Source organism: Terrapene carolina, unplaced genomic scaffold, assembly GCF_002925995.2.
Source record: "Terrapene carolina triunguis isolate 2854851 unplaced genomic scaffold, T_m_triunguis-2.0 Scaffold102, whole genome shotgun sequence".
In the NCBI taxonomy this organism is placed as follows: domain Eukaryota; kingdom Metazoa; phylum Chordata; order Testudines; family Emydidae; genus Terrapene; species Terrapene triunguis.
Genome location: NW_020664453.1, coordinates 4420808 through 4444478, shown reverse-complemented (window position 1 = coordinate 4444478; position 23671 = coordinate 4420808). Strand labels below are relative to the sequence as shown.

The window sequence follows — 23671 nt, the reverse complement described above, 5'->3', positions numbered from 1 at the left end:
TCATAAGGGCTAGTGGGGGAGGACAGACTGGGGCAGGGGCTGAATGGGAGTGGAGGCAGAGGGCCACAGGGGGAGGGAGGTGCAGGGCCACATGGTTATGGGGGAGGGGGTTCAGAACTACATAGGGACAGGGGAGTGGCTGGGTGGGGGCATAGAGACACATGGGGCGGGGAGGGGGTACAAAGTCACATAGGGATGGCGGAGGGGGTGCAGGGTCACATGGGGATGGGGGGAGTGGGTGTCTGAGTGGGGGTGGAGGGACGAGGACAGGGGGTGCAAGAACACATGGGGGCACAGGAACACAGAGACGGGGCAGATGTTCCTGACTGAATGGGAGAGGCTAGGGATCAGCCAGCGTCTGCATGGGGGAAGCTCCCTAACAATCCCTTCCCCACCCCCAAAAAAATCTGTTCAATACTTTTCCCATTCATACCCAACAACCCTCCAAGTTCACACCCAGGCTCCTTCCCAGCAATTTACTTCCCTCTCCCTCAGCTCCTCCATTATCCCTGAATCCCACAAGCCTTTGCACTGCTTCTCAGGGGTGCGGGAAATACAGTTCTCTATTGTAGTTTAAATGAATTATTACTCAGAGTTCTGTATTAATATGCCTAATAAGGCATCTATTTGTCAAGAAACAAAAACATTTCCTGAATCTTTTTTGTTGTCTGTGTTGTTACAGACATACTTGCTGACAAGTATTTTGAAATAAATGACCAAAAATAATTGAAACTGGTGTGTTTATATTGTGTTATTTTAACAGACAAAATATACCGAATTTTGCATAATTTTAATATATTATGCACATAATTTTTAATTTTTTGTTGCAGAATTCTCCCAGGAGTATAGAAAAAATGATTGCTTCTGAAAAAATTATTACTATTTTTATATGCAACGTTCTAATGGGCCACACCAACTGGCTAACATGGCAATGTACCCCACAGAAGTTCTGTTTTTTATAGGTAGTACTTCTAAGAGTGAACTTTATCAAAAATTTTAGCTCCAAGTATCAGAGGGTGAACTAGACACTTTCTGAGTCACCTGGATAGGTTTGTGGGTCAGGTATTCCACATTCTGTATTTTCTAGTTCAAAGGAAATGTTATATTATATAGAGAATTCTGGTTACAACATAAACAGTATTACATACTGTAAAGTACATTATAAAAAGATTAATAACCTGAAATAGATTCAGTTACAAAATACTTAGCCAGCACTAATCTCACAAAAACAATTAATTTTTTTTTTAGTTTTGATTTATCAGATTCACAGAATATGTTATCAAAAAAGTAACCTGAAATTCTTACTATAAAACAAAATGTATGTATTTCACCACAGACTCAAAGTCTTCATTAATTAACTTACCATTATATTTTTCTTATGGCGTTTTTCTTTAATGTGCTTGTGAGCTCCCTGGATATTTTCAATGTGAACCAAGCAGAGTTTGCATAGATACTGGCAGTTGGCATATTCTGGGGAGCGCTGAAATAAAGAGGCCAACATTTTTTTAAAAAAGAGACTTACATACTTCTGTCAGTAGTCCATGACAAATTGTGTCAATAATAAACAGTACTTAGCATTTATACAGCACCTTTTAGGTCAAAGTATTTTACAAATATTAATTAATGAAACTTCACAAGACCTCTGTGGGTTGGATTATCCCCACTGGACATGACGTGAAAGTGACTTGCCCAAGGCCACATAACATGTTAGTGTCAGAGCCAGGAGTAAGACTCACAAGTTTCTGTCTTCTAACCCTTAGCTCAGGATCACTCTCTTGTTCAAGCTCTTTAAATGTAAGGATCTGTAAAATCTCATCACCAGTCCTCCCAATGTCTTTTTCCACATCGACAAGAAGGGATATATTCACTATAGTGTCAGCCTACACATGTACTCCCTTTTTCTGCCATCTTTTGTAATTTTAAAAAGTATGTATTACCATCCTCCCTCCATTCGAACATGTTTATATTTGATAAATCCACAAAGCATTTTGGAAATGTCAGCTATTAAAATAGTATGGGGATTAATGCACAGGAAACATTCATTTTAAAACACTATTTGCTCTTGCTGAATTTGGTCTTTTGTGGTTTCACAAAAACTTGATATTTTCTGAATACTCAATATTTTCTGATTAAAATGTCAGTGTAAAATAATGTGGCCATTTTGCTTTTATCAGTATAATATTCTGAGCCTTTATTTCATTTGTTTGAGGAAGAAACCTAACAAGATGAAGCCAAATATCAATCTGCTGGGGCTTATTTGATTAGTTTTGGGGGAGGGTGAAGGATTTCCTCAATACTGAGGCAGACCGAAAAATCTTCTGAGTACACTTCAAAAGCAGAAGGAATCTTTTTGTTTTCTTAAATACCCATATACTGATTTGGGTATTGCTTTAGACCAGTTTAAAGGGGGTGTTTTGGGGAAGGTTTTCTGGGATAGAAATGTATGGGGAAGTTTGGCATTCATTATTTACAGTACTAGGACAAGTGACATTCTATAAACACCTAAGATAGATAAGCAGTGGATCCTTTAGATCTATTAAACTAAAAACGCTGGTAAATGCTCTACATATGCCATATGGGAGATCTATGTTCAATTTTCAGTCAATGTTTCTTGCTCTCCAGGCCAGCAATACTGAGGAAGCGGTCAGCTGTAGTGGGCAGTGTCTTATGTCACCCAAAAGAACCATTCTAAATAAAGAAGGAATAGTGGCAATAGGGTCAAAAAGAAGTCCCATCCAAACAAAAGTATGGTGACCATGATGTGAAGTCTCATTGGCATGGGGCTAAAAAGGCTCTTTACCAGAGCTACAGAATACACTGAATTTTCCTTCGCCCTGAACAAGCAAAAAGGAACAAGAATATCACAACCTACTTTTTCTAGTCGGGAGATATAATCTCTTTCCAGTCGCTCTTCTGCTTGTTTCAAGCCTAGCTGCTGTTCTGCTGTCAGAGTAGACTCATCAATTACAGCAGTGTTTTCTAAATACTCAGCCTCCAAATTATGTTCTTTAGCTGATTCAGGATTCTTCATTTTGCCTGGAGAAAGAAGTTGGCACTTAATTATTGTTTTCCAGAATAACTTTTTAAAAATGGGGAGGAGGAAGAGGTAAGCATTATAAACAATATAAGGTCGTCTGTAGGTGCTTTCATGCAGGAGTCAACTCTGTGGGCTAAACATGAGAACATTCACTGGTACTTTTTAAATAGCATCACACAGGGCTTTAGTTACATGGTTCCCAATGACTTCAATGGGAATCAAATGGAAAATATCAACAACAACAACATAAGTGTAACCTTCCGTCTCTACGGAGAAAAGACTACATAAGAATCTCTTCAATGGTCTTAAGATACCATACCTTCCAATGATGCATTACGGTTATTTGTTTACCACCCTTAAGCGAGACTAAAGAGCCAAGTTTTTTAATATAAGTGCTCTATCAAAGAAGAGAAAAAATGTAAGATATCAGCGCTGTGTAAGAGTTTTGTGCAAAGACTATGTTGTAGGAGGTAAGCTCTTTGGGGCAGGGATCATCTTTTTGTTATGAGTACATACAGCATGTGGCATAATAGGACCGTGATGTGCCATGAGAATACAAATAACAAGATTTAAATTATTACACTGCATGTTTAGTCAAGAAAAATACCAGAAAGCTACTTTAAATAAATTCACAGAAAAATGTTTTCCAAAGCTACTATCTAGACAGTTCAATTGCACCCACTTACTAAGTCAGCATGATGTTAAGAACATACTTATGTTCTGTGACACCTTAGCATTCTATGGCTGTTCACAGCAACCATGCTGCATTGGAATGTTGTCATTTATAAATATATAAGATTTTGAAATTACAATCCCTCCTGAAGACTAAAATCTGCACATAGTTTGTTAATGTACACAACCATCTACAGTGTACACTATTCTTATGAGCACAACCCACATCAGTGGGAGTGTTACCAAGAACAACTAGATCTTACAAGAGTAAGGAGAAGATGGCATTGAGATAGCTAGCCTGGGGACACAGATTAGAAATTGCTTAGTTAGCTGATTCCTAAGTATGGTCTGTGGATGACTGGTAGTCCATGCAACACTTGCTGGCGTTCTACATATAGCTGGCTGGTCACGTTTTCCAAACTGGTTCTTGCTGGTAAATTTTAAGACAGTTAAAAACACATTAAATATTTTACTAATATTACTTTTCCACATCAGTAGTTGCTGTATTTACCACAGGGATGTAGTCTGACCACAAACAAAAGGGAAAGCAGTCTTCACAACAGCAAGTGGCAGGGCCGCCCAGAGGATTCAGGGGGCCTGGGGCAAAGCAATTTCAGGGGCCCCTCCCATTAAAAAAAGTTGCAATACTATAGAATACTATATTCTCGTGGGGGCCCCTGTGGGGACCGGGGCCTGGGGCAAATTGCCCCACTTGGCCCCCCCCGGGCGGCCCTGGCGAGTGGCTCATGAACCATTTCTATAAAAAGCCACACTTTGAAACAGTTTGAAAACTCCTGAACTAAGGGCTAACTCAGAAGGAAATGAACTCTGATGCATGTATTACATTCTGAAGCTGAAGGAGACTTAAATACGGAGGGTTCACAAGAGTGGCTGCTGGAAGTATCTAGACTGAAAAGAAGCCAACCGTCAAAGCACCTTCTGAAGACTTTTGCAGAACAAAAATAGCATAGCAATCAGGTAAAAGGCAAGAGTGTGTGTCTTCTTGATGCTTACAGGGAAGTTTTCTTAAATTTGGAAGTAGTTGATTTTTGTCTGCACTTTTAAAATAGTATTACTAATAGGTCTCTAGGTAAGATAGCATAATATTTTGAAGATTTCTGTTTTAATATTTTCTAATTTCACAAAATAGCCTGAAATTGACACACAATCAGTTAAAATGTGGCTCTAAATAAATTTAAAATATTGCATAATCACTTTTAAACAACATAGAAAAGAAATTTAGTTAAATGCTATTCATCTGACCTTTATTCTCCAAGTAACAAAGGGTCTATTCACAGTACACTCTTTGTAACTGTGCTTGATGATTTTCTGTATGTAACTGAGAAGATATGCAAAGCAGAAATACTTCAGAGCCCATTTCAGATTGTTAACAATTTCTCGAAGAAACCTGAATGAAATAGTGTGCTTTAATACTTACTAAAGTCATCAGACTTGTGCTCCACTGTTCTTTGATTTGAAACTGTCTTACCAGAGTCACCAGTCTGATCCGTGCTTGTTTTTGACATATGAACTCCTGGTGGATTTTCCAATACCAATTTCCCTCTTTGTGTAGCTGGTAAGGTTTCCATACTGATTCCATTCCCAGAAATATGGGAGCTTGGAGAGTTTTCTCCTGTCTGCTGAACTTTTGTCTGTTTCAGGTTTTCTACTGTTGCTGGTAAATTAGATATTTTTTTTGCTTTGCCATGACTTCGATCCTGAAGGTTTGACCCCATATCTTTAGATCCAGGAATGCAACTATTTACTTTACATGATTTATTTTCTCCTGATTTTTCAGAACAAACATCATTTTGTTTACTCTTTTTGCTACTGCTCCCACTTGGAGAACTTCTCCCAACATCTTTTACAGATTTATCATTTCTATTGTGTTTATAATTCTGATTGTTTATAACTCTGACTGCTTTGCCTTCTTCACAGACAACACGGGTAGACTTTCTTGGGTCATGATTTCCATTTTTTGAGCTCTTGGCCTCTTCCATTATAGTGAAGACCGCTTCTTCTGTCACTTGAGACTGCTTGAAACGCAATTCTCCAGTAATATAATGTTGATTAAAATCGACTGTTTGGGCACGGGAAACTGGCTGATTGTCTGCTGGGGAAAAATAATAGTAAGCATTAAAAAATATGACAGGAACAATATCAAAACTCTAAGAAAATATGTATTAAACAGACCTCCCTCTAAGGAGTAAGAAAATGTATTGAATTGAATTATGATGAAAGAAAGAAGCACTTTCCAAAAATAGTTTTCAACAATAAAATTTATATTATTCTTAAAGTAAAATAAAGAAAGACTCAAGAGTATTTTCCTAATGGGGAAAGGAAGAGACAAAACAGCAGCAAGAAAACTCTCACACAGTTTTAAACTGTCACCAGGTCTGTTTTCTCTCTTTTCTACATTGTTGTTGTGGTGTTATATATTGAATATCTGTCATCAGATAACATCTCCTCTTCTTTTGGCTTTAGAAAAGCAGTAAGAATTAAGGAAAATTATAACTACAGTGAGGAAAATAAGTTAATTGAAATATTAAAAACACACAGACAAAATTACTCTAATAAAATGTATGACTAAAATCAGCCTCTGAGGAAAGCTAATTCAGTTCTATCAATTCAAGAAAAATATTTTTTTTCTAGCACTCAAATTGTTAAGAAGCATGGATTTGGCCCTCTATTTACTGTAGCGCCTGTATGCACAGAACCTTTGGTAATAAGCTTTTGGATATAAACTACTCAGACAAAATGTCATGACAAATATATTAATTTATATAATATGTTGCTTCCTCAACCACTAGAGTTGTCTAAATAGTCTACCTAACCTCAGATTAGCTAAACCCCTTTGAACCCTGATTCCTTGAGGAGGGCATCAACAGCACTCAATTCTGGGGTACAGGACTTATTTGTTTGACCAGGTTTTCAATTTAATTTAACAGTAAATGGGAAGACTGATAAGCAGTAGGATTCCGTTTGTAACTGATTGTTTGTGTTAATGTGAAGCAAGGAGATGGATTTGTGATAAGCACTAATACAAATGTCTAAATAATTTTGGTATGATAAGTATTATAAAGTGCTGAGAATTGAGTGATCCATAATATGCAGGCAAAAGGACAATTAAATATGTAACTCCAGCAACATGTGAATCTGAAATGTAAAGCTGACACTTTATCTACTATGTTACACGTTGTGGGTAGCAACCAGGGGAATTTATGGGTGCTTACTTAACCATCAAAAGAAGTACCCATATTGTTCTATGGGGAAAAAACTATAAGACTGACTAAATCAGGGGTGGCCAGCCTGTGGCTCTGGAGCCACATGCGGCTCTTCAGAAGTTAATATGCGGCTCCTTGCATAGGCACCAACTCTGGGGCTGGAGCTGCAGGTGCCAACTTTCCAACGTGCCGAGGGGTGCTCACTGCTCAACCCCTGGCTCTGCCACAGGCCCTGCCCCCCACTCCACCCTCACCTCACCCTACCATGCCCTCGCTCCTCCCCTTCCCCCCCAGAACCTCCTGCACGCCACAAAACAGCTGATCGGGAGGTGTGGGGAGGGATGGGGATGCGCTGATCAGCGGGGCTGCTGGTGGGTGGGAGGCGCTGGGAGCGGGGGGGGGGCTGATGGAGGGCTGCTGACGTATTTCTGTGGCTCTTTGGCAATGTACACTGGTAAATTCTGGCTCCTTCTCAGGCTCAGGTTGGCCACCCCTGGACTAAATGGTATTTAAGTTCAAACCACTAGATTTTACTACATTGTAATTCATGCAAAACTTCATTAAAAAATTACAATGGAAGGAACAATCAGGTTACAATTATATATTTGTAAAAACCAGATTTCCTTATATGTGTTATAAAACCTCAGATTATCTACACTGAACATATAAAAGGCTAATGTCCTATTAGTAACTTATGATATTTTACTTTCAGCATTTCTCTCAGCTTGAAAATAGACTAATCATTTTCACTTTCTGACTCATTAATTTGTATTTTTTGGCTAGCAAGCACTTCAGGGGAAGGTTTAAATTCCATACTAGAAACTGTTGGAAACCATGTATTTATATGACTGGTTTTATAAAACCTTACCTTAAAAAAAAACTCAACAAACACCACCACACTGTATTTTGGGCCTACATCTATAAGGCATATACAGTAGTTTTAATTTACTGTGTATTTTGCCTCTTCAAGAGCAAAGGGAAGAATAATAATTGTCCAATATTTCAGCTATAACTTTCTCCATAAACAGAAGGCATATTATCACTGTTTTCAATTGGTTATGTTAGAGCATGTAGATTTTTAAAAAAATAAAATAAAAATAAAGTCAAAAATTGGTCTTGTCAAGTTAAGTTTCAATAGTCATCAACTTCAGTTTTACATAAAGCCATACAAAATGAACATAGAAATGACCTACAGATTATCAAATTCATTCCAATGCACAGGCAGAAAAGATTCTCTCAAATATACTGAACTGATATTACAACTACCAGCTATTAAAGTGTTATTACACTTCACTCTAACTCTAGCTCTTGGCCCAATGGGTTTTAGTTGTTGTAATTTTGAACTCTGTAGGATTTTCTTTGAGATTTAATACTACTGGAAAAAATCCTTCAAGACATCTGTCAGTCAGCTCTGTGTTGTTAGTGTGTGTTGTGGAATTAGAATACTAGAGTTGACCAAATCAATCTATGTAGAGCTGACTTCAGTTCCTTTTCATAGTATATACACACCAAAACTTCCAGCCACAGTGAGTTTAATGCAATTCCTATTGGCTCTCTCTCCCTTTTGCCTCACCTAATAGAATGGCTGCCTATGAGGCACCAGAGTCCCATTTTGAGTCTTGGCTGAGACAATATGCAAGCAGCAAATCCAAACTGGCACTGGGAACCCTGCTAATATGCTAAATCTGTTCTAGTGTTTGACCACCAGTTGGCAGGCACAAAGCACTGCTATAACGACTAGTGAAAATGTTATATCTGTTAAATGGACAATGTCAGGTTAAAAAAATGTTCTATTTTTTAAAATGTCCTATGTTACAAATAAGACTTTAGATTAAAACTCAAATAATTTTAAAAATCTAAACTATTACTATTTATTTTGCATTTTTCTCATCCCGGACCATTAAAATAGACTAATCAGTTTCACTCTTATTTCTAGTCAGTTTCTGACTTTCATGCACCTGAAAAATACTTGAATTTATAGACTTTCTGATAGTGATAAAAGCCATTGAAGTAAAGCTTGCATAGGCTGACTGGAATTAGAACCTGTAAATTATAGTACAACCTGAAAACACATGGACAGTTAACAGCTATTAATATTGGTTACTGCTAGCAACACCAATACCAAAAATCAGAGATGTGAAGTTTAATTTGTATTCTAAACAACATAACTGAAGCGTGCTTATCAATACTGCAACAGCAGGATGGCAACAGCTCTGTGCTTTTACTAAAAATCAAGACTCATTTCTATCAATTGCCTTGCTTCTACATAAATAATAAAAAGTGTTTTTCCAAACTAGTGACGTGGGCTTATCTATCTTTGCTTGACAGATATTGCAATTTGGGTTGTATATTTATCTTTAGAATGGAATAACAAGTCCACCATCATCGTGTGAAACACTCAATGAAAACGTAAGTTTGCCTCTTTTTTCTCCTTTGTTCATAAAATTGCTGCTAAAGTAAAAAAAAATAGCAGAAAAAGTTGAAAACAAGATAGCTACTAGCACTAGAGACACTGGCAGTAAGTCTGATCATATCTTAGCAGGCCACTATTTATCAGGTTTTAATTTTTTAATTACTTTAAATCATTATTGTTAGTTGTGGGGACTGGATGGCTCAAGGGACTGATAATGGAGTAATTTCACCATTAGGTCACTGCCTCAAATCCAACACAGATAGTGATCAAAAGTCATTATTTTACATTAGCTAAAGGCTATTAAGTGACTAACATGAGCCAGTTTGGTGATCTAGGTCGAGTTCCTTGAAAACGTGAGTCCACAGCTAAGTTGCCACTCAAATAGATTTTCTTGCAGTAGTTAGGAAAGAGGACAATAAAATATATCAATATTAAATTATATTAATCAAGATAACCATACATTTCCTTAGATTTCCTTCAGCTGGATTTTTTTCTGTCACCTTTAAAACACCTCGACCCTCATAGCACAAGAACTTGAATGCTATAATAATGTTACATATTGACAGAGAGAATATAATCAAAATTAAGTTAATTACAGCCAAAGTACAGCAGTGTTTTATCTCTGAGACAATTATAAGAGAAAACAAATGGGCAGTCCTTAAGACCTGGGTATTTTCAAGGCTGCAAAAAGGTGAATATTTCAGAGGCCAAATTTAGCCCTGGGCTAAGCAAGTACAACTCCATTGTTGTCAGAGTTCCATTTAATGGTGCCAGGCTTGAATTTGGTCCTTCTTGTACAAATTATTACAGGAATTTCATTTGCTGCACTGCTGCAACACTTACTCAAGAGTACCTAGATTTTCTAATTACAGCATAAATTGAATAATATAACTTTAAAAAATCATATAAAACAAATTCTTTAAAAGATACTTCCTTACATTACTATAATTGACAGACTATATAAAATCTAATTTACTCTTCTCCATTTTTACAATTCATTTGGCTTGCACAATGAAAGAACTAGACATTTTCACTTTTGTTTCTTGACAGCTTGTAAGTTTCACTTCCTGGCTCTCAGCCGTCCGTATTAGCAAATATAGTCTTTAAACTGCAGAGAAATGTTTAATCCAAACAGCATGAAAAGCTCTTTTTATTGATTTATTACATTTCATGGAGACATTTCTAGCATTTTGTAAAATCTTTCACCCCACCCAAAAAAAAAAAAGTTAAATTTTACACTTAAACTACCTTTAACTATCCTTTTAAAACTTTACATTTTGTATCTGATTTTGTTGTACCAACATACTTGGGGAGGGGTTGGGGGGATTAAATGGACTTTGTGCCCAGCCTGTATATGGCTTGGTCCACACTTGTGCCTGGGTGCCTATACAAACCATTCAAACTTCTATCATACTTTATGACAACACTCAAAGTATTTCTTATCATACAGTTGAGAGCAGTTAAATCTCCATTCATATAATTAGATCTGGATTAGGTTATGAAACCAAAATTAAGGAGATTTAAAATTCAAAGAGGCACGGTCAGTGGCTACTGGTGACTGCAGCTCTTTAGATTTAAGGACCCACCACCAATAAACCCAGGACATAGGTATTTTTTAGTTAATGAATGTAAATGCTGAGGGACAACACATTATAGTACTGTTTCTATGAGAAAGACCAATATTTAAGAACTAACAAGAACCCTACTCCAATCAAACAGGAAGAGCAGAAGGAGAATGTAATGTGCATAATGTGTAAGATTTGTCATTACAACAAATCCAGTAAGAAGTTATGATTTTAACAGTGTTACAACCCTAACTCTGAGGGCAAATAGTTTTGGCAGTATTGTTCCAAGTTCAGACTTTGATAGAAAATATTCCATGCAAAGTTTCAGCATGGCTCAAATGCTTTATACCTGCATTATACAGCTGCCTATTGGCACTGGCTTGATGTAAATAAAACAATTTTGTTTGATGCCAAATTTAGCAGTTAGATGTGGTACAAGCATTAAGATTGTTTCCTTAAATCTCTAAAGCATACAGGATAGTCATCATTTACAAGATATGCTTACTACAAGTTATTTCTATTTGCAAAGACATACTTTTTCTGAGTTGTCATTCTTCATACTGGGTAAAGAAGAAAAAGTCAGAGAGAGAGATGGGGGTGTGGTCTCAGCACAGGACCAACAGCCACGGACTCCTAAATTCTAATTCCTGCATTGATAATTCTCACTGCAGCTGGGCAAGTCACAATCTCTCTCTCAGTTTCACCACCTGTAAAATGAAGCTAAAAATATGTCCCTATCATAGAGGGGTGTTGTGACCATTAGTTACAGTTCATCTTGCTATGGTATTGTGCAGATGGAAAAACACTATGAGCATGATCCAGAGCCCATTAAAATCACTGGACCCACTGACTTTGGTGGGCTTTGGATCAGGCCCTGTAAGTGCTAAGTATTATTGTAATAATGCCAGTAAAATATATATGTATTTTATAAGTTTCAGGAATGCATTCTACCACACCATTTAAACAGGACAGCACTTTGTCTTCAAAGCACTCCACAAACTATGTATTACTTTAGAATTAACTGTAAGCAGTTGACATGTTTTTGGCATAGGAATCTGTATGGTAGAAAAGCTGTGGCGAGAATACGTTAAAACACTTCGGTATACAGACCGAGCCTTGGCAGTCTGCAAACAAACTATTGATAGCAGTCTCACAAACCAACACTTATTTTAGTAAAGAAATAAATTCTGAAGCTACTTAGCACTGCCAATTTTATATTTTAAAAAGTTTTTATAAAAGGCTTTTACCTCAGCCTTGCTTCACAATGGTTGCACTTAGGAATATCAGCTATTATTGTCAGCCTCACTGTAACAGAAAAAGATAGCTGATTTCATAATGGAAATTGATTGAATTTCATCTGCAGACAAAATTAGTTCAAGTATAGGTTTGTTGTAACATCATAGCCAAAGGGGGCTAATTAGAAACAATGTACTGTATATACAATTGCACATGTGTGATTCTGAATAAAAAAAACTGGGTTTACTTGCAGGATCATTAAAGTCAAAGGACAGTGTACAATAACTTTGTAAATTATAATTTGGGGGGAGGGATAGCTCAGTGGTTTGAGCATTGGCCTACTTAAACCCAGGGTTGTGAGTTCAATCCTTGAGGGGGCCACTTAGGGATCTGGGGAAAAATCAGTACTTGGTCCTGCTAGTGAAGGCAGGGGGCTGGACTCAATAACCTTTCCAGCTCTAGGAGATAGGATATCTCCATTTATTTTATTTTATTTATAATACTGCAAAGTTCAAGAGAAAATTATTGAATTATCCACAAATTAAACACAATTTGTGACTATCACCAACTCATAGTTTAGGTTGCATCAGTACATTGACTGGTAATGTGTAAAAAGAAGTATAAATATTGAGTAATACATTAGACTTTGATCCTGCAACTGGGTTCATATGAGCCAGTGGCATGATCAGGACTTTAATTTGTGTGTGGTTAGTAATTTATGCTAAACTCTTCTACAGTTCATTCAGTGGGACAGGGACAATGATAATAGAGAAACTTTGAAATTTAGAAAAGAATACCAAAGACCAAAGACCAATACTCCAATACGTAGAAAACATTAGGATCTACTCACAGCTGTACAAGTTTTTGCACTGGCTTATAAAAAGAACACTGTGACTACAAAAAGCAAAATTATTATTCTACAGGCAGAGCCACAACAGAGTAGAGGAAGTCCAGCTCATAAGAGGCAATGGCTGGAGGTGTTTTGCTTTCAGGGGTGTTGGAGGGAAATGTGCTCATTGGCAAATTGTGCCCCCACTCCCCCTTTTGAAACTCTTCCCAAAGCAGATCTCCATGCATTCTTCTCTGCATCAGTAGAACAAGACCACCATGGCCTTGTCCCCTGACTACCCAGATACCCCTTGTGAGTAATTCAGTACTGCAGGCACCTTCCTTCCATGTGTTCGTTTACAGAGTGCAGACAGCACGGCTGGTTCCTATGGAGGTCTTGGAGGTATACCATGTGGAAAAAGGGACTCCCTGTTCCCACTCCTCTTACCTGCACAGGGCAGCCATAATTTCACCCAAAAAATCACCTTTATAGGGGGACTTGCATACTGTGGTAGGTTTGGCAGAACTATTACATAAAAAGCAATTACTTTGCAGGAGGTGGAATTGCTGATATGTTTGGATAAGAGCTCTCTTCCTCCAAACTTAGCTTCTTCTGGCAGATGCTGCAATTAAGTCATACTTCTGTGGCTGAGTGGGTCACCCCTCATCATGGAAATAATGTTATAACCATTTAGGGCTGGATTATCAAAAGCACCCACGTGAGTTACGAGCACAAGTCTCACTGAAAATCAGAAATATTATGACTTCTCAGTAGATTCAAACAGAAGGGAGGAATCCTGGATCTAATGCATATTGTCCAGGAACCCAAATCAGCAGGAAGTAGTGAGAGACAGCACATGCAAGGTTATTAAATCCCTGTTTAAATATAATTTAATATTGTACCTTGTATGACAGTCCCTCTCTAATGATTAACTCAATATTTCAGAAAATAAGTCTACAACTGCCTGTTTTGCTTTATCTTCAGTGCTTACTGCTACTTTTTGAGACATCTTTAAAAGAAGGTTCAAAGTAACCTGACATTTTCCGCCAATTGACAAATCCTCTACATATGGCAAAAGCATGTATTCATTCAGCTGCATTTGTACCTATTTTAAGCTAACATAAGGGCAGGATAAGAGTAGCTAAAGTGATCCCTGTGTACAGTTTGCAAGCAATATTGGAATCTTGTAGGATGGATGACTATATACTCTAGGAAAGAAAGATCCCTTCCACTCCATTACCCCCAAAACTTTAGTACATGATTTAGAAACAGCTAATATGGTTCTTACAACCTTGCAAGTAGCACCGGAGTGCAGTAACTGTCACTAAAATTCCTAGGATATTAGAGAATACAAGGGGAAATCCTAAACTGATTAAAATACAATGCAACTGGCTAAGAAGAAAGCAGGGAATTATGCCAGTTTACAAACCACATAAAGCCTACCCCCAACAGTTTATCTTCCAAATGTAACATTAAAATAATGAATTACCATGGAGGTTAAAAATCAAGAAAGCCCTGTCTTGATGGGCAAAAGTGTGTGTTTTTCAACTGAGTTAGTTTAACACAACTAAAAAGTCATGTTAAGATGCAGGCTAATAAGTTTGAAGTTGCATTCATTGGCTGGGTTACAGTCTAGTGGGGGAACCCAGACTGCAACATGGCCAGCTAACACAGCTTCAAACACGTTAGCTTGCATCTTAACAAGGCTATTCTGTCATGCTAAGTAAACACGACTGAAACACACACCCTTTTTACCTGTCAAGATATACCCAAGGAAGAATGGCCAATGGGAGGGGGAGGGATTCTTCTTATGCAACGTGAAGCATGAACAATTCTGTTACTTCTCAAACATACATTTAGATCAAGTAAGGAGGAAAACAATCACTTGAACAGGCTATGAAAACATATCTGTAAAAGAGTAATGTATTAATAAACATGAAGCATAGCACCCTGGCTACAGCCAAGGATCAGGAGCTGGGAGATTTTTTTGCATTGGGGATCTGACATGGACTTCCTGTGTGACCTTGGGCAAGTCGCTTCACCTCAGCGTCCCCAGCTGTAGAATGGGGCTACCGGTCTCCTCTCGCCAGCCATGGCACTCCTTGGATGGAGGGGACGGGGGAAAGGCAGAGCACTGCTAAGGCTGTGTGCCTGTCTGTCATACCTCCCACCCAAGGGCCTCCACAGCAGGCCCGCCCCAGGCTCCCACCCCCAGGGGCTATTTAGCGCCCGCACCTGCCCCCTCCATAGGGATTTACACCCTCCCCCCCAGAGGAGAGAGGCCAGAAGCAGGGAGAGAAACTGCGGAGCCTCCCCAGCGGGAGGAGCAGCAGCGGTGGGCAGGGCGGGTCCTACCACAGGCGGGCACCGGGAGCAGAGCGGCGAAGGGAACGGGCCAGGTAAGCGGGAGCCCCCGCGGGGAGAGGCGGGGAAGGCCTGGGGGCGGGAGGGGGTCCCCAGGAGCCGCCGCCCCCAGCAGAGGGGGGAGCCCAGAAGCAGGGAGGGGAGCAGCGGCCGCCTCTAAAGGCCTCGGGGCTCCCAGGAGCCTCCCCTACGCCCCGAGCCCGGTACCTGGCTGCTGCCCTAGGGGCGCTGAGGCTGCGCCCCCCCCATGCCCGGCTCTGGAGGCCCCGATGCGAGCGGCTCAATCTGGCCCGGCCGCCATGTCAGCCGCGCCGCGCACTGCATTGTGGGGGGGAGGGGGCTCACACCTCCGCCTGCCCGGAGGGAGGGGGATGGCGGCACCTCCAACCCCTGCCCCTCCCCCCGTCCCGGGGGGCTCGAGGCGGGGCAGACCCCGCTCCCCCCCCCCCCCCCCTGCAGGGGAAAGGGGGCGTGGCTGACCCGTAGAGAAACCTCTGCCCCCCGCCACCCCAGGGATTTAAAGGGCCGACGGGGGGTCTGATGGGGCCCCTGTCAATGCAGCCCCGAGGCGGCTCCTCTCCTGGCCTCGCACCCCCGCCCAGGTGGCTCCGAGCCTGCCGTGTCGAGGCAGCCGGCTGCGGGGTTTGTCCCGTGCCGACGAGCCCTTCGCCAAGCGGGGCCTGCCGGGACCCAGCCCTACTGCTCTGCCTTAGGCCCTGGTGTCTGCTGGGGGGGGCTGCCCGCGCCCGCCTGCCTGCCTGCCTCCCCCTATCACGAAACCGCTCTGGCCTCCACCTGACCTTGGCCTCTCTCCAGCTGGGGACTGGGTCTGGGCCCCTACAGCCTGGCGGCCACTTCCCAGCCCACAAGGGCATGACTGGCTTGTGGGGCTGGCTCTTGGCATTGCACTGAGGGAAGCCGGCAGATGCTTAGGTAGCTCAAAATCTCTTGGTGAACCAGCGCTGCCCCTCATGAGCAGCAGGCGATTATGGCATTGACACCAAGGCCTCCCTAGAAAAAGGGGAATTAAGGATTAATGTAGCGCCATTCAAGAGATTCAGAAGAAGCTCTTGAAATTAGAACACACAGAAAGAAGATATTTATATATACAGAGAACATGAAAAGGTGGAAGTAGCCATACCAACTGTAAGAGGCCAATCAACTGAGATGAGCTATCATCAGCAGGAGAAAAAAACCCTTTACTTCCACCTTTTCATGTTCTCTGTATGTATAAATATCTTCTTTCTGTGTGTTCCATTCTATGCATTCGATGAAGTGGGCTGTAGCCCACAAAAGCTTATGCTCAAATAAATTTGTTAGTCTCTAAGGTGCCACAAGTACTCCTGTTCTTTTTGCGGATACAGACTAACAAGGCTGCTACTCTGAAACTTGAAAATAGTGTATGCTGCTGGTAGAAGAAATAACACACGGCTTTAGACTTCATATGTATAAGTAAATAACTGCACTAACTTTATTTAATGTTACACACACTGGCAAGACTTGCTCTTGACAAGATGTAAGGATCATGCTGTTTTTACAATATATATTTTTTGCAAGCTAATCTGCTCCCTCCTGGTTCAGTTGAGACTTGCAATTCAAAAAGAGTGAGGATTGTTGCCCAGGCAGGAGGCCAAGAACATCTGAAATTATTTCTGTAGATCAGCCTAGGCTTTTCTGAGTCAGCTCCCAACCCCAGATTTGAACCTATCACTTAAAGTATAATCTGTTTTACCATTGTACATTTTATTTGTCAATATCCTGGAACTTCCCCAGAAAGAAATCGATCCTCCTTTAATTTGGCTTGTTACTGTACATATCATTTTACAGGACATGGGGGAGGAGGAAAAGAGTGTGCAGGAGATCAAAGGCATGGAGACAAAGAGGCAAACAAGAAAGGTGGAGTCTTAACCCTGTTAAAGCCTTTACACATTTAAACATTTAACATGCTTAAAGTTTTCATTGTGGATAAAAGACTTCCACTGCATTCCCCTCCACCATCCATTATCCTCCTTCTCAGTGCCATGGAACTTTTTTCTCCCTACCCCAAAACTTCTTATGGACTCAAAGTCTCTAGTAGGGGAGCCCTACTTTGGTGGGCCTCTTGAGAGCTATCAGAATGTATAGATTCTTGACCAGATTTTCATTTACATTAAGGCTGCTTTACACCACATTAAGGCTCGTTTACTCTGCCAAAGTGGCATTTTAAGGTCTCTACACTGCCAGGGCAGAACATTATTCTGATTCGTGCAGTGTAAAATTGATATAATAATATTTAATTTTATTCTGACAGAGTTCTACAAAAGAAGGAAATTTCCCCGCCAAAAAGAAACCTCTTAAAAATGTTAATGTTGCAAGTGTGTTTCAATGGAGTCCTACTAACACCTAAAAACGTTACTTTCTTTACAGAAATTTTACACCTTAAAAAAAAAAGTTTAAATGTAAGAAGTCTGGAAATTACCAGTTAAATGCAAATCTCCCAACCTTCAAACAAACTTGTGGGTGATGTCATTAGATGTTTGACTGCATCTGTGTGTTTTTTCTGAGTGCTGTCCCAGCTCTGCACAAATAGTTGGCACAGCAGACCTTGATCAAACTGCCCAATAATCACAGCGAAGGAACTTGGTCAGGTTTATTGTTAATGAAGCACGGTCCTAATGCCCTGGCTCAATGGTTACAGGTACACTAACACATGTATGCCTGTTGCAGTGGACTAGCTCAGTTAGTGGCGGGACTTTCCCTTATCCCCTAGGCCAGCCAAAGACACTCCCTCTGAGACTTCATTTTATACCCCCAATACAAACAAGTTACATGTTGCCCCTCTGACAGTTACTGCCCCCTGACATGGGTTGTTACTGCCCATTACCTTGTACATGTTGGTTTGATCAAAACATGTCTATCCATCTATGTCATCCTGACCTTATCTTTAGGATGGGTCAGCATGTTCCTGTTATCTTTAGGGAATGTACTGATATCGAGGTGTTCTGGTACCACCCTTCTGGAATGTGTTTGCATGAGTGCTCTGTGCCTAGGACCTCTTAGCAACGTGTGTGGGTTTTTTTTTGCAATATCAGCTGTTTTCTTGCCAGATTCTGTGAGCAGGGCCTTCCTCTTGCTCACAACCTGATTTTGCTTTTTGTCAGCAAAACTTTGACCACTACTTTAGATCAGGCCTCTGATACAAGGGCTTGTCTCAGGCTCTCTTCCTACTACAGGTGAAATAAGTGATCAACATGTGTGAGAAATTACATAAAAATGTGGAACACCTTTATTTTGTTGCACATGCTATAATTGACAAATTATAACTTTTTAAAAATATATAACTTGTTTTTAAGGATATATTCTCACTCAAGTAAATAAACCAGTTGATTTTTTTATTTTTTTTAAAGAGAGTTTATAAAAACAAAAAGCAGAAAAACCAAATGTGCAACCAAAAAGACCTTTACATGGGCTATCAGTAAAGTTTGAATGCTAGATCTTCAGATTCCCAGCAGAAACCATGACCATTTGCATGAAGGGCATAACTGTTGTCCTCTATATGGACCAGTCACCAAAGGGGAACTTGGCATACTTTGCTATTGGGTTACACAACTATTTGCCCGATATCACTAGAATTTTTGAGATCAGGAATCTTCAGATCAGTGCCTCGCTCTGGAAGAGGCTATGATCTGGTGGTTAAGGCAGTGGTGTATGGTCTAGTGGTTACAGACAACATATTAAGGATAAGAAATTTCATTTTTTTTTTTTTTTTTTTGGTACTGAAAGTCTATGTGACAACATAGATAAGGTTATATTTGCCATAGGATACTCCTGAGGGGGATTCTGCATGACTGCGTGTCTGCAGAAAATGCCCCCCTGCAGAACTCCTGTGCTTCCCTGCAGAAAACAGCAGGGAGGCCCTGTGGGGGGGGGGGGAGAGGGGAAGGACGGACAACCAAGGGGCAGGTTTTTTTGGGGGGGGGGAGAGATTGTCCTCCTCCAAACAGAGGCGAGGCATGGGGCAGAGCACACAGTTACCTGTCACTCCCTCCCCCCATCATTTCTGCAAGCGCAGAGCTGCCCAGCTGAAGGAGGCTGCTGTCTGGGCTCCCGCTGACTCTGCAGCTGAACACCGTCTCCTGGGTCCTAGTGCCAGTCGGGCTCCCCTTCTGTGTGCTGGAAGCCTTCCTGTTTTCTGTGCAACACTGAGTGCCCGTGGTGGGGCTGGGTAAGGGGGGGGGAGAAGAGGCAAGTGGAGGAGTGGAATAGGGCAGGGGGAGGGGAATATGAGAGTGAAGGGAGGGAATGGAGAAGAAAAGGGGATGGGGGAAGCGGAAGCCCAGCATGCAGTGTCCTCTCGGCATCAGCTGGGGCACCCCCATTAAGCAGGCCCATCGAACCTTTACCCTGACAAGGCTTACCCCCCTACACCTGGACCCCTCTGAGCCCCCACACACAGACCCCCACCCCACTGATCCCCAAATAGCTGTACCTGGACTCCCACCCCATCAAGCCCCAGTCCCCCAGCACCTGGAACCCCCACTGAGCCCCCCCCGCTCCAAGCCCCTGGATGCCCCACTGAGCCCCCCACATCCAGGACCCCCGCCAAGCCCCATCTCATAGACTCATAGACTTTAAGGTCAGAAGGGACCAATATGGTCATCTAGTCTGACCTCCCACATGATGCAGGCCACAAAAGCTGACCCCCCCCCACTTTCCCTTAACTCTGCTGTTGAAGTCTCCAGATCGTGATCTAAAGACTTCAAGTTGCAGAGAATCTTCCAGCTTGCGACCCCTGCCCTATGCTGCGGAGGAAGGCGAAAAACCTCCAGGGCCACTGCCAATCTACCCTGGAGGAAAATTCCTTCCCGACCCCAAATATGGCGATCAGCAGAACCCCGAGCATACAGGCAAGATTCTCTAGCCAGACCCTCATTTTACCAGCGATGGCCGTTATTGCCTAATTGATTAAAATCACCTAATCCCATCAAACCATTCCCTCCATAAACTTATCTAGCCTAATCTTGAACCCAGAGATGTCTTTCGCCCCCACCGTTTCCCTCGGAAGGCTGTTCCAAAATTTCACCCCTCTGATGGTTAGAAACCTTCGTCTAATTTCAAGCCTAAATTTCCCCACGGCCAGTTTATATCCATTCGTTCTCGTGTCCACATTAGTACTGAGCTGAAATAATTCCTGTCCCCAGACTAAGACACCCCCCCCCCCCCCCCGCTGAGCCCCAACCACCTTCACCTGGATCCCCTGCAGAGACCCATTGCCCCTGCACTTAGAACCCCCCACCAAGCCCCGTGCATCCAGATCTCCCACTGAGCCATTTGCACCCAGACTGCCCCACACAGAAACCTCTCACCCCACACCTAGATCCCCCACACACTAAGCCCCTCCACACTTGGATCCTGAAGAGCTGAGCCTGCCCACCCATGCTTGGTGCACGTGGCGCAGAGGAGCAGAGCGCCTGGGTGTTTCCGGGGGAGGCCCAGCCCTTGGACTGTGGCAGTCAAGTGCAGCCTCACTGCCGAGTCCCTATACCAGGTGATTTGGGGGCTTCAGGGTGATCTCCCAGTTGCAGCCAGTCGCCTGTGCTCCCTGCTGCCATGCTGGAGTCACTTTTCTTTATTGACAAAATTTGCAGAATTTTAAAATGTGTGCTTAATTTTTTGGCACAGAATTCCCTCCGGAGTAATAGGAGAGACCTGGGTTCCATTCCCAGCTATCCTGAAATGACTGTATGAAACCTCTCAGTTAACTTACTTGTAAAACAGGGGAATGATACCTGAGTGCTTTTTATGGCAGGAGCCTTTGCTCAATAATAAAAGATCACAAGTGCATAGAAATATAATAGTAGTCGGTAGGGGGGAGATCAGAACTCCTGGCTCCCAACACCTTTCCCTAAGCTGCTTGGGGGTATTTTTCTTCTCTCCGTCATCTGTGGGACATAGCTCAGTTTGGTGGGAAGTAGAACAGGCAGCGTGATTTAGCAAAGATGTGGAACATCCCACAAAACATAGTAAACAAATTTTTCAGCTAGTTCTCCATTGCCATATAATCCTGCCCCACTCACCTATTTACATTACCTATCCAAACTTAATGTAGACCCCTAACATTTGCAAAACTATACGTAAAAGTGAAAACAAATTACTAGATTACAAAAATTAATTTCCTATTCAAGGGATCAATTTCCAATATACTATACATATGCTACTACCTTACTCATTATAAAACACTACATGTTCTTTCCCCCTTTGCCAAAGAGTAGCTGAATTCCTGGCATAGCAAGTCAGTTTCCCTCGTGGAGCAGAAATTGGTGATGTGGAGTCAGGTATTTGTTTGGTGTAATTTATTTACAAATACACAAGTCCAGTTCCTTCAAACAAGTGTAAGCGGGGGAATGGTCCCGCTATTGTGGGGAACTTTCCTGGCTTCTGCACTACCCCAGTGAAGTGGGCTAGCGAAAGGATCTGAGTTCTCGCTCCCACTTCCTTTACCCAGAGGCCTCCCTGCCCTCGAGGACTCCCCTTCCACTCTCCTGTCTGGCAGAGTCCTCGTAACCCCAACAAGGCTGGGCCCAGGATTCTTGGGGGGCTCAACCCCCAACCCTGCTGTGGTCACCTAGGACAGGGGATAGGGTGTCCCCACTCCGGGGTACTCTCTGCACTGGGCGCCTCCCTGACCCACTGATCATTTCATACAATTTAAAGCAAATACAAGTTGTTTAATTAACAATTAATTTAAAAAAAAAAAGGAAAAATGGGAAAGGTTAAAGGAAAACGCATCACCCTGCTCTGTGGCAGGGAACATCACAAACAGTGTCTCTGGACATCAGGGCACTTCACAGTCTGTTCCTTGTAGGTCCCAAGTCTCATTCTCAGGCCCTGGCTGTGCTGCAAGGATGCTGCGGGTTGGACACTTGCAATGGTGGTGGCCACACACCTCCAGGCTTTGGGTGGTGGGACCCTTTTTCCCAGTGTCAGCCCCCCGTTGGGTTAAGATCCGCCTCCCAGTCTGGCCTGCAAGGACCCTTGGCTGGGGGTATCTTTCTGCACTGGGCCCTTTGCCCAAGGTCCCCCCTTGGCTGGCCCCAGTTGCTCACCACACCTGGCTCTGTGGCTGCAGCTCTGCTCCCAGCATAGGATCTGCTCTCTCCCTGGGCTGTCTCTGGTTCCGTGGCTGCAGCTCTGCTCCCAGCACAGGATCTGCTCTCTCCCTGGGCTGCTTCTGTGACTCTGCTCCCAACTCTGACCTGCTTCCTGAGCTGCTTTTCTGGCCCCCTTGGATCTGGCACAGCTCTGCTCCCCAGCTCAGCTTGGGCCCCTGCTTTCTCCTTAGCTCGGCCCCACTCTGTCTGACCCAGGCAATTCCAGCTCACAGGGAGGACCCCCCTGGCCTCCTGACTTCCTGATTAGCCTGCCTGATTGTCAATCAGGCTCAGAGGCTGACGCTGACCTGGAGCATTGGCCTCTCCCCAATCTTCTAGTGCTGGGAGCTAGCCAACCAAAACACCCCCACTGAATGTTAGTAAGGGGGCAACAGTCCCCTTACACAAGGGTGATAACAAACGGCACACAGGCAACTCCCTTTAGCAGAAATCTCTTATAAGGCCCTAAAGTAGGTGTCTTGCTCTGTTTCTTTCAAGGCTCTGATGCCAAACTCACTGCTTAACCCATAGTTACTAGTTCCAGCCCCAAGCTCCTGCGTTTTTACCTAGAAAACCCTGCTCACCCCCAGACTCTAGGGGTTGACTAAGGGGCTTGACTGTGAACCCCTCCTTGTTGAAACTGCTCTGCAACACAGAGCTCAAAGAGACCTAATGAGGGATGTTTTAACCCACACAAGGGGTCAAGAGCAAGCAGGACAAATGCCCACTTCTGTCAAAAAGCGGGGTGCAGAGGAACGTGGAGTGGTGACGCCAGCCCCGCGCGGGGGGGGGGGAAGAAGGGCTCGCGTGGGGCAAGCATAGGGTTACCATTCGTCCGGATTCCCCCGGACATGTCCGGATTTTAGAGCTAAAAATAGCGTCTGGGGGGAATTTCTAAATGTCCGGACTTCCCCCGGGCTCTGACAGCCAGAGACAGCCCCTCCTTCCCCCTGCAGCAGAGATCGCTCCCATACAGCCGGCCCTTCGCAGCGCCAGTCTGGTGCTCCTCCCCCTGCTCCTTCTCCCCGGCACGCTGGCCTGAGCGGCAGAGTAAGGAGGCCAGGGAGTCAGAGAAGGGGCAGGGAGGTTCTGGAGGGAGCAGTCAAGAGACGGGGGAGGGGTCGGGCGTTCGGGGGGGGGGCTTTCTGGGGGGTGGGGGGGTGGATAAGGTTTTGGGCAGTCAGGGTACAGGTAGGGGGTA

The 23671-nt window shown here is 42.8% G+C and overlaps 1 protein-coding gene and 1 long non-coding RNA gene across 2 annotated transcripts in view; both read right to left on the bottom strand.

Moving 5' to 3' along the window:
* LOC113406500 (terminal uridylyltransferase 4-like) overlaps window positions 1-5720 on the bottom strand; it is a 62269-nt gene extending 56549 nt beyond the window's left edge. Inside the window, exons 1-3 of the mRNA XM_026651732.1 lie at window positions 5148-5720; window positions 2873-3036; window positions 1364-1480 (exon numbers count right to left, since the gene is read on the bottom strand). Coding sequence (XP_026507517.1) covers window positions 1364-1480; window positions 2873-3036; window positions 5148-5709 — 843 coding nt within the window. The 5' untranslated portion in view covers window positions 5710-5720. The remainder of the gene's footprint in view (window positions 1-1363; window positions 1481-2872; window positions 3037-5147) is intronic.
* Window positions 5721-5730: 10 nt separating this feature from the next.
* LOC113406501 lies at window positions 5731-15648 on the bottom strand. Its single transcript, XR_003369788.1, has 3 exons — window positions 15548-15648; window positions 12159-12216; window positions 5731-5822 (listed from the first exon to the last, which is right to left on the bottom strand). It is a non-coding gene; the product is annotated as an uncharacterized LOC113406501 (long non-coding RNA).
* Window positions 15649-23671: the final 8023 nt, after the last annotated feature.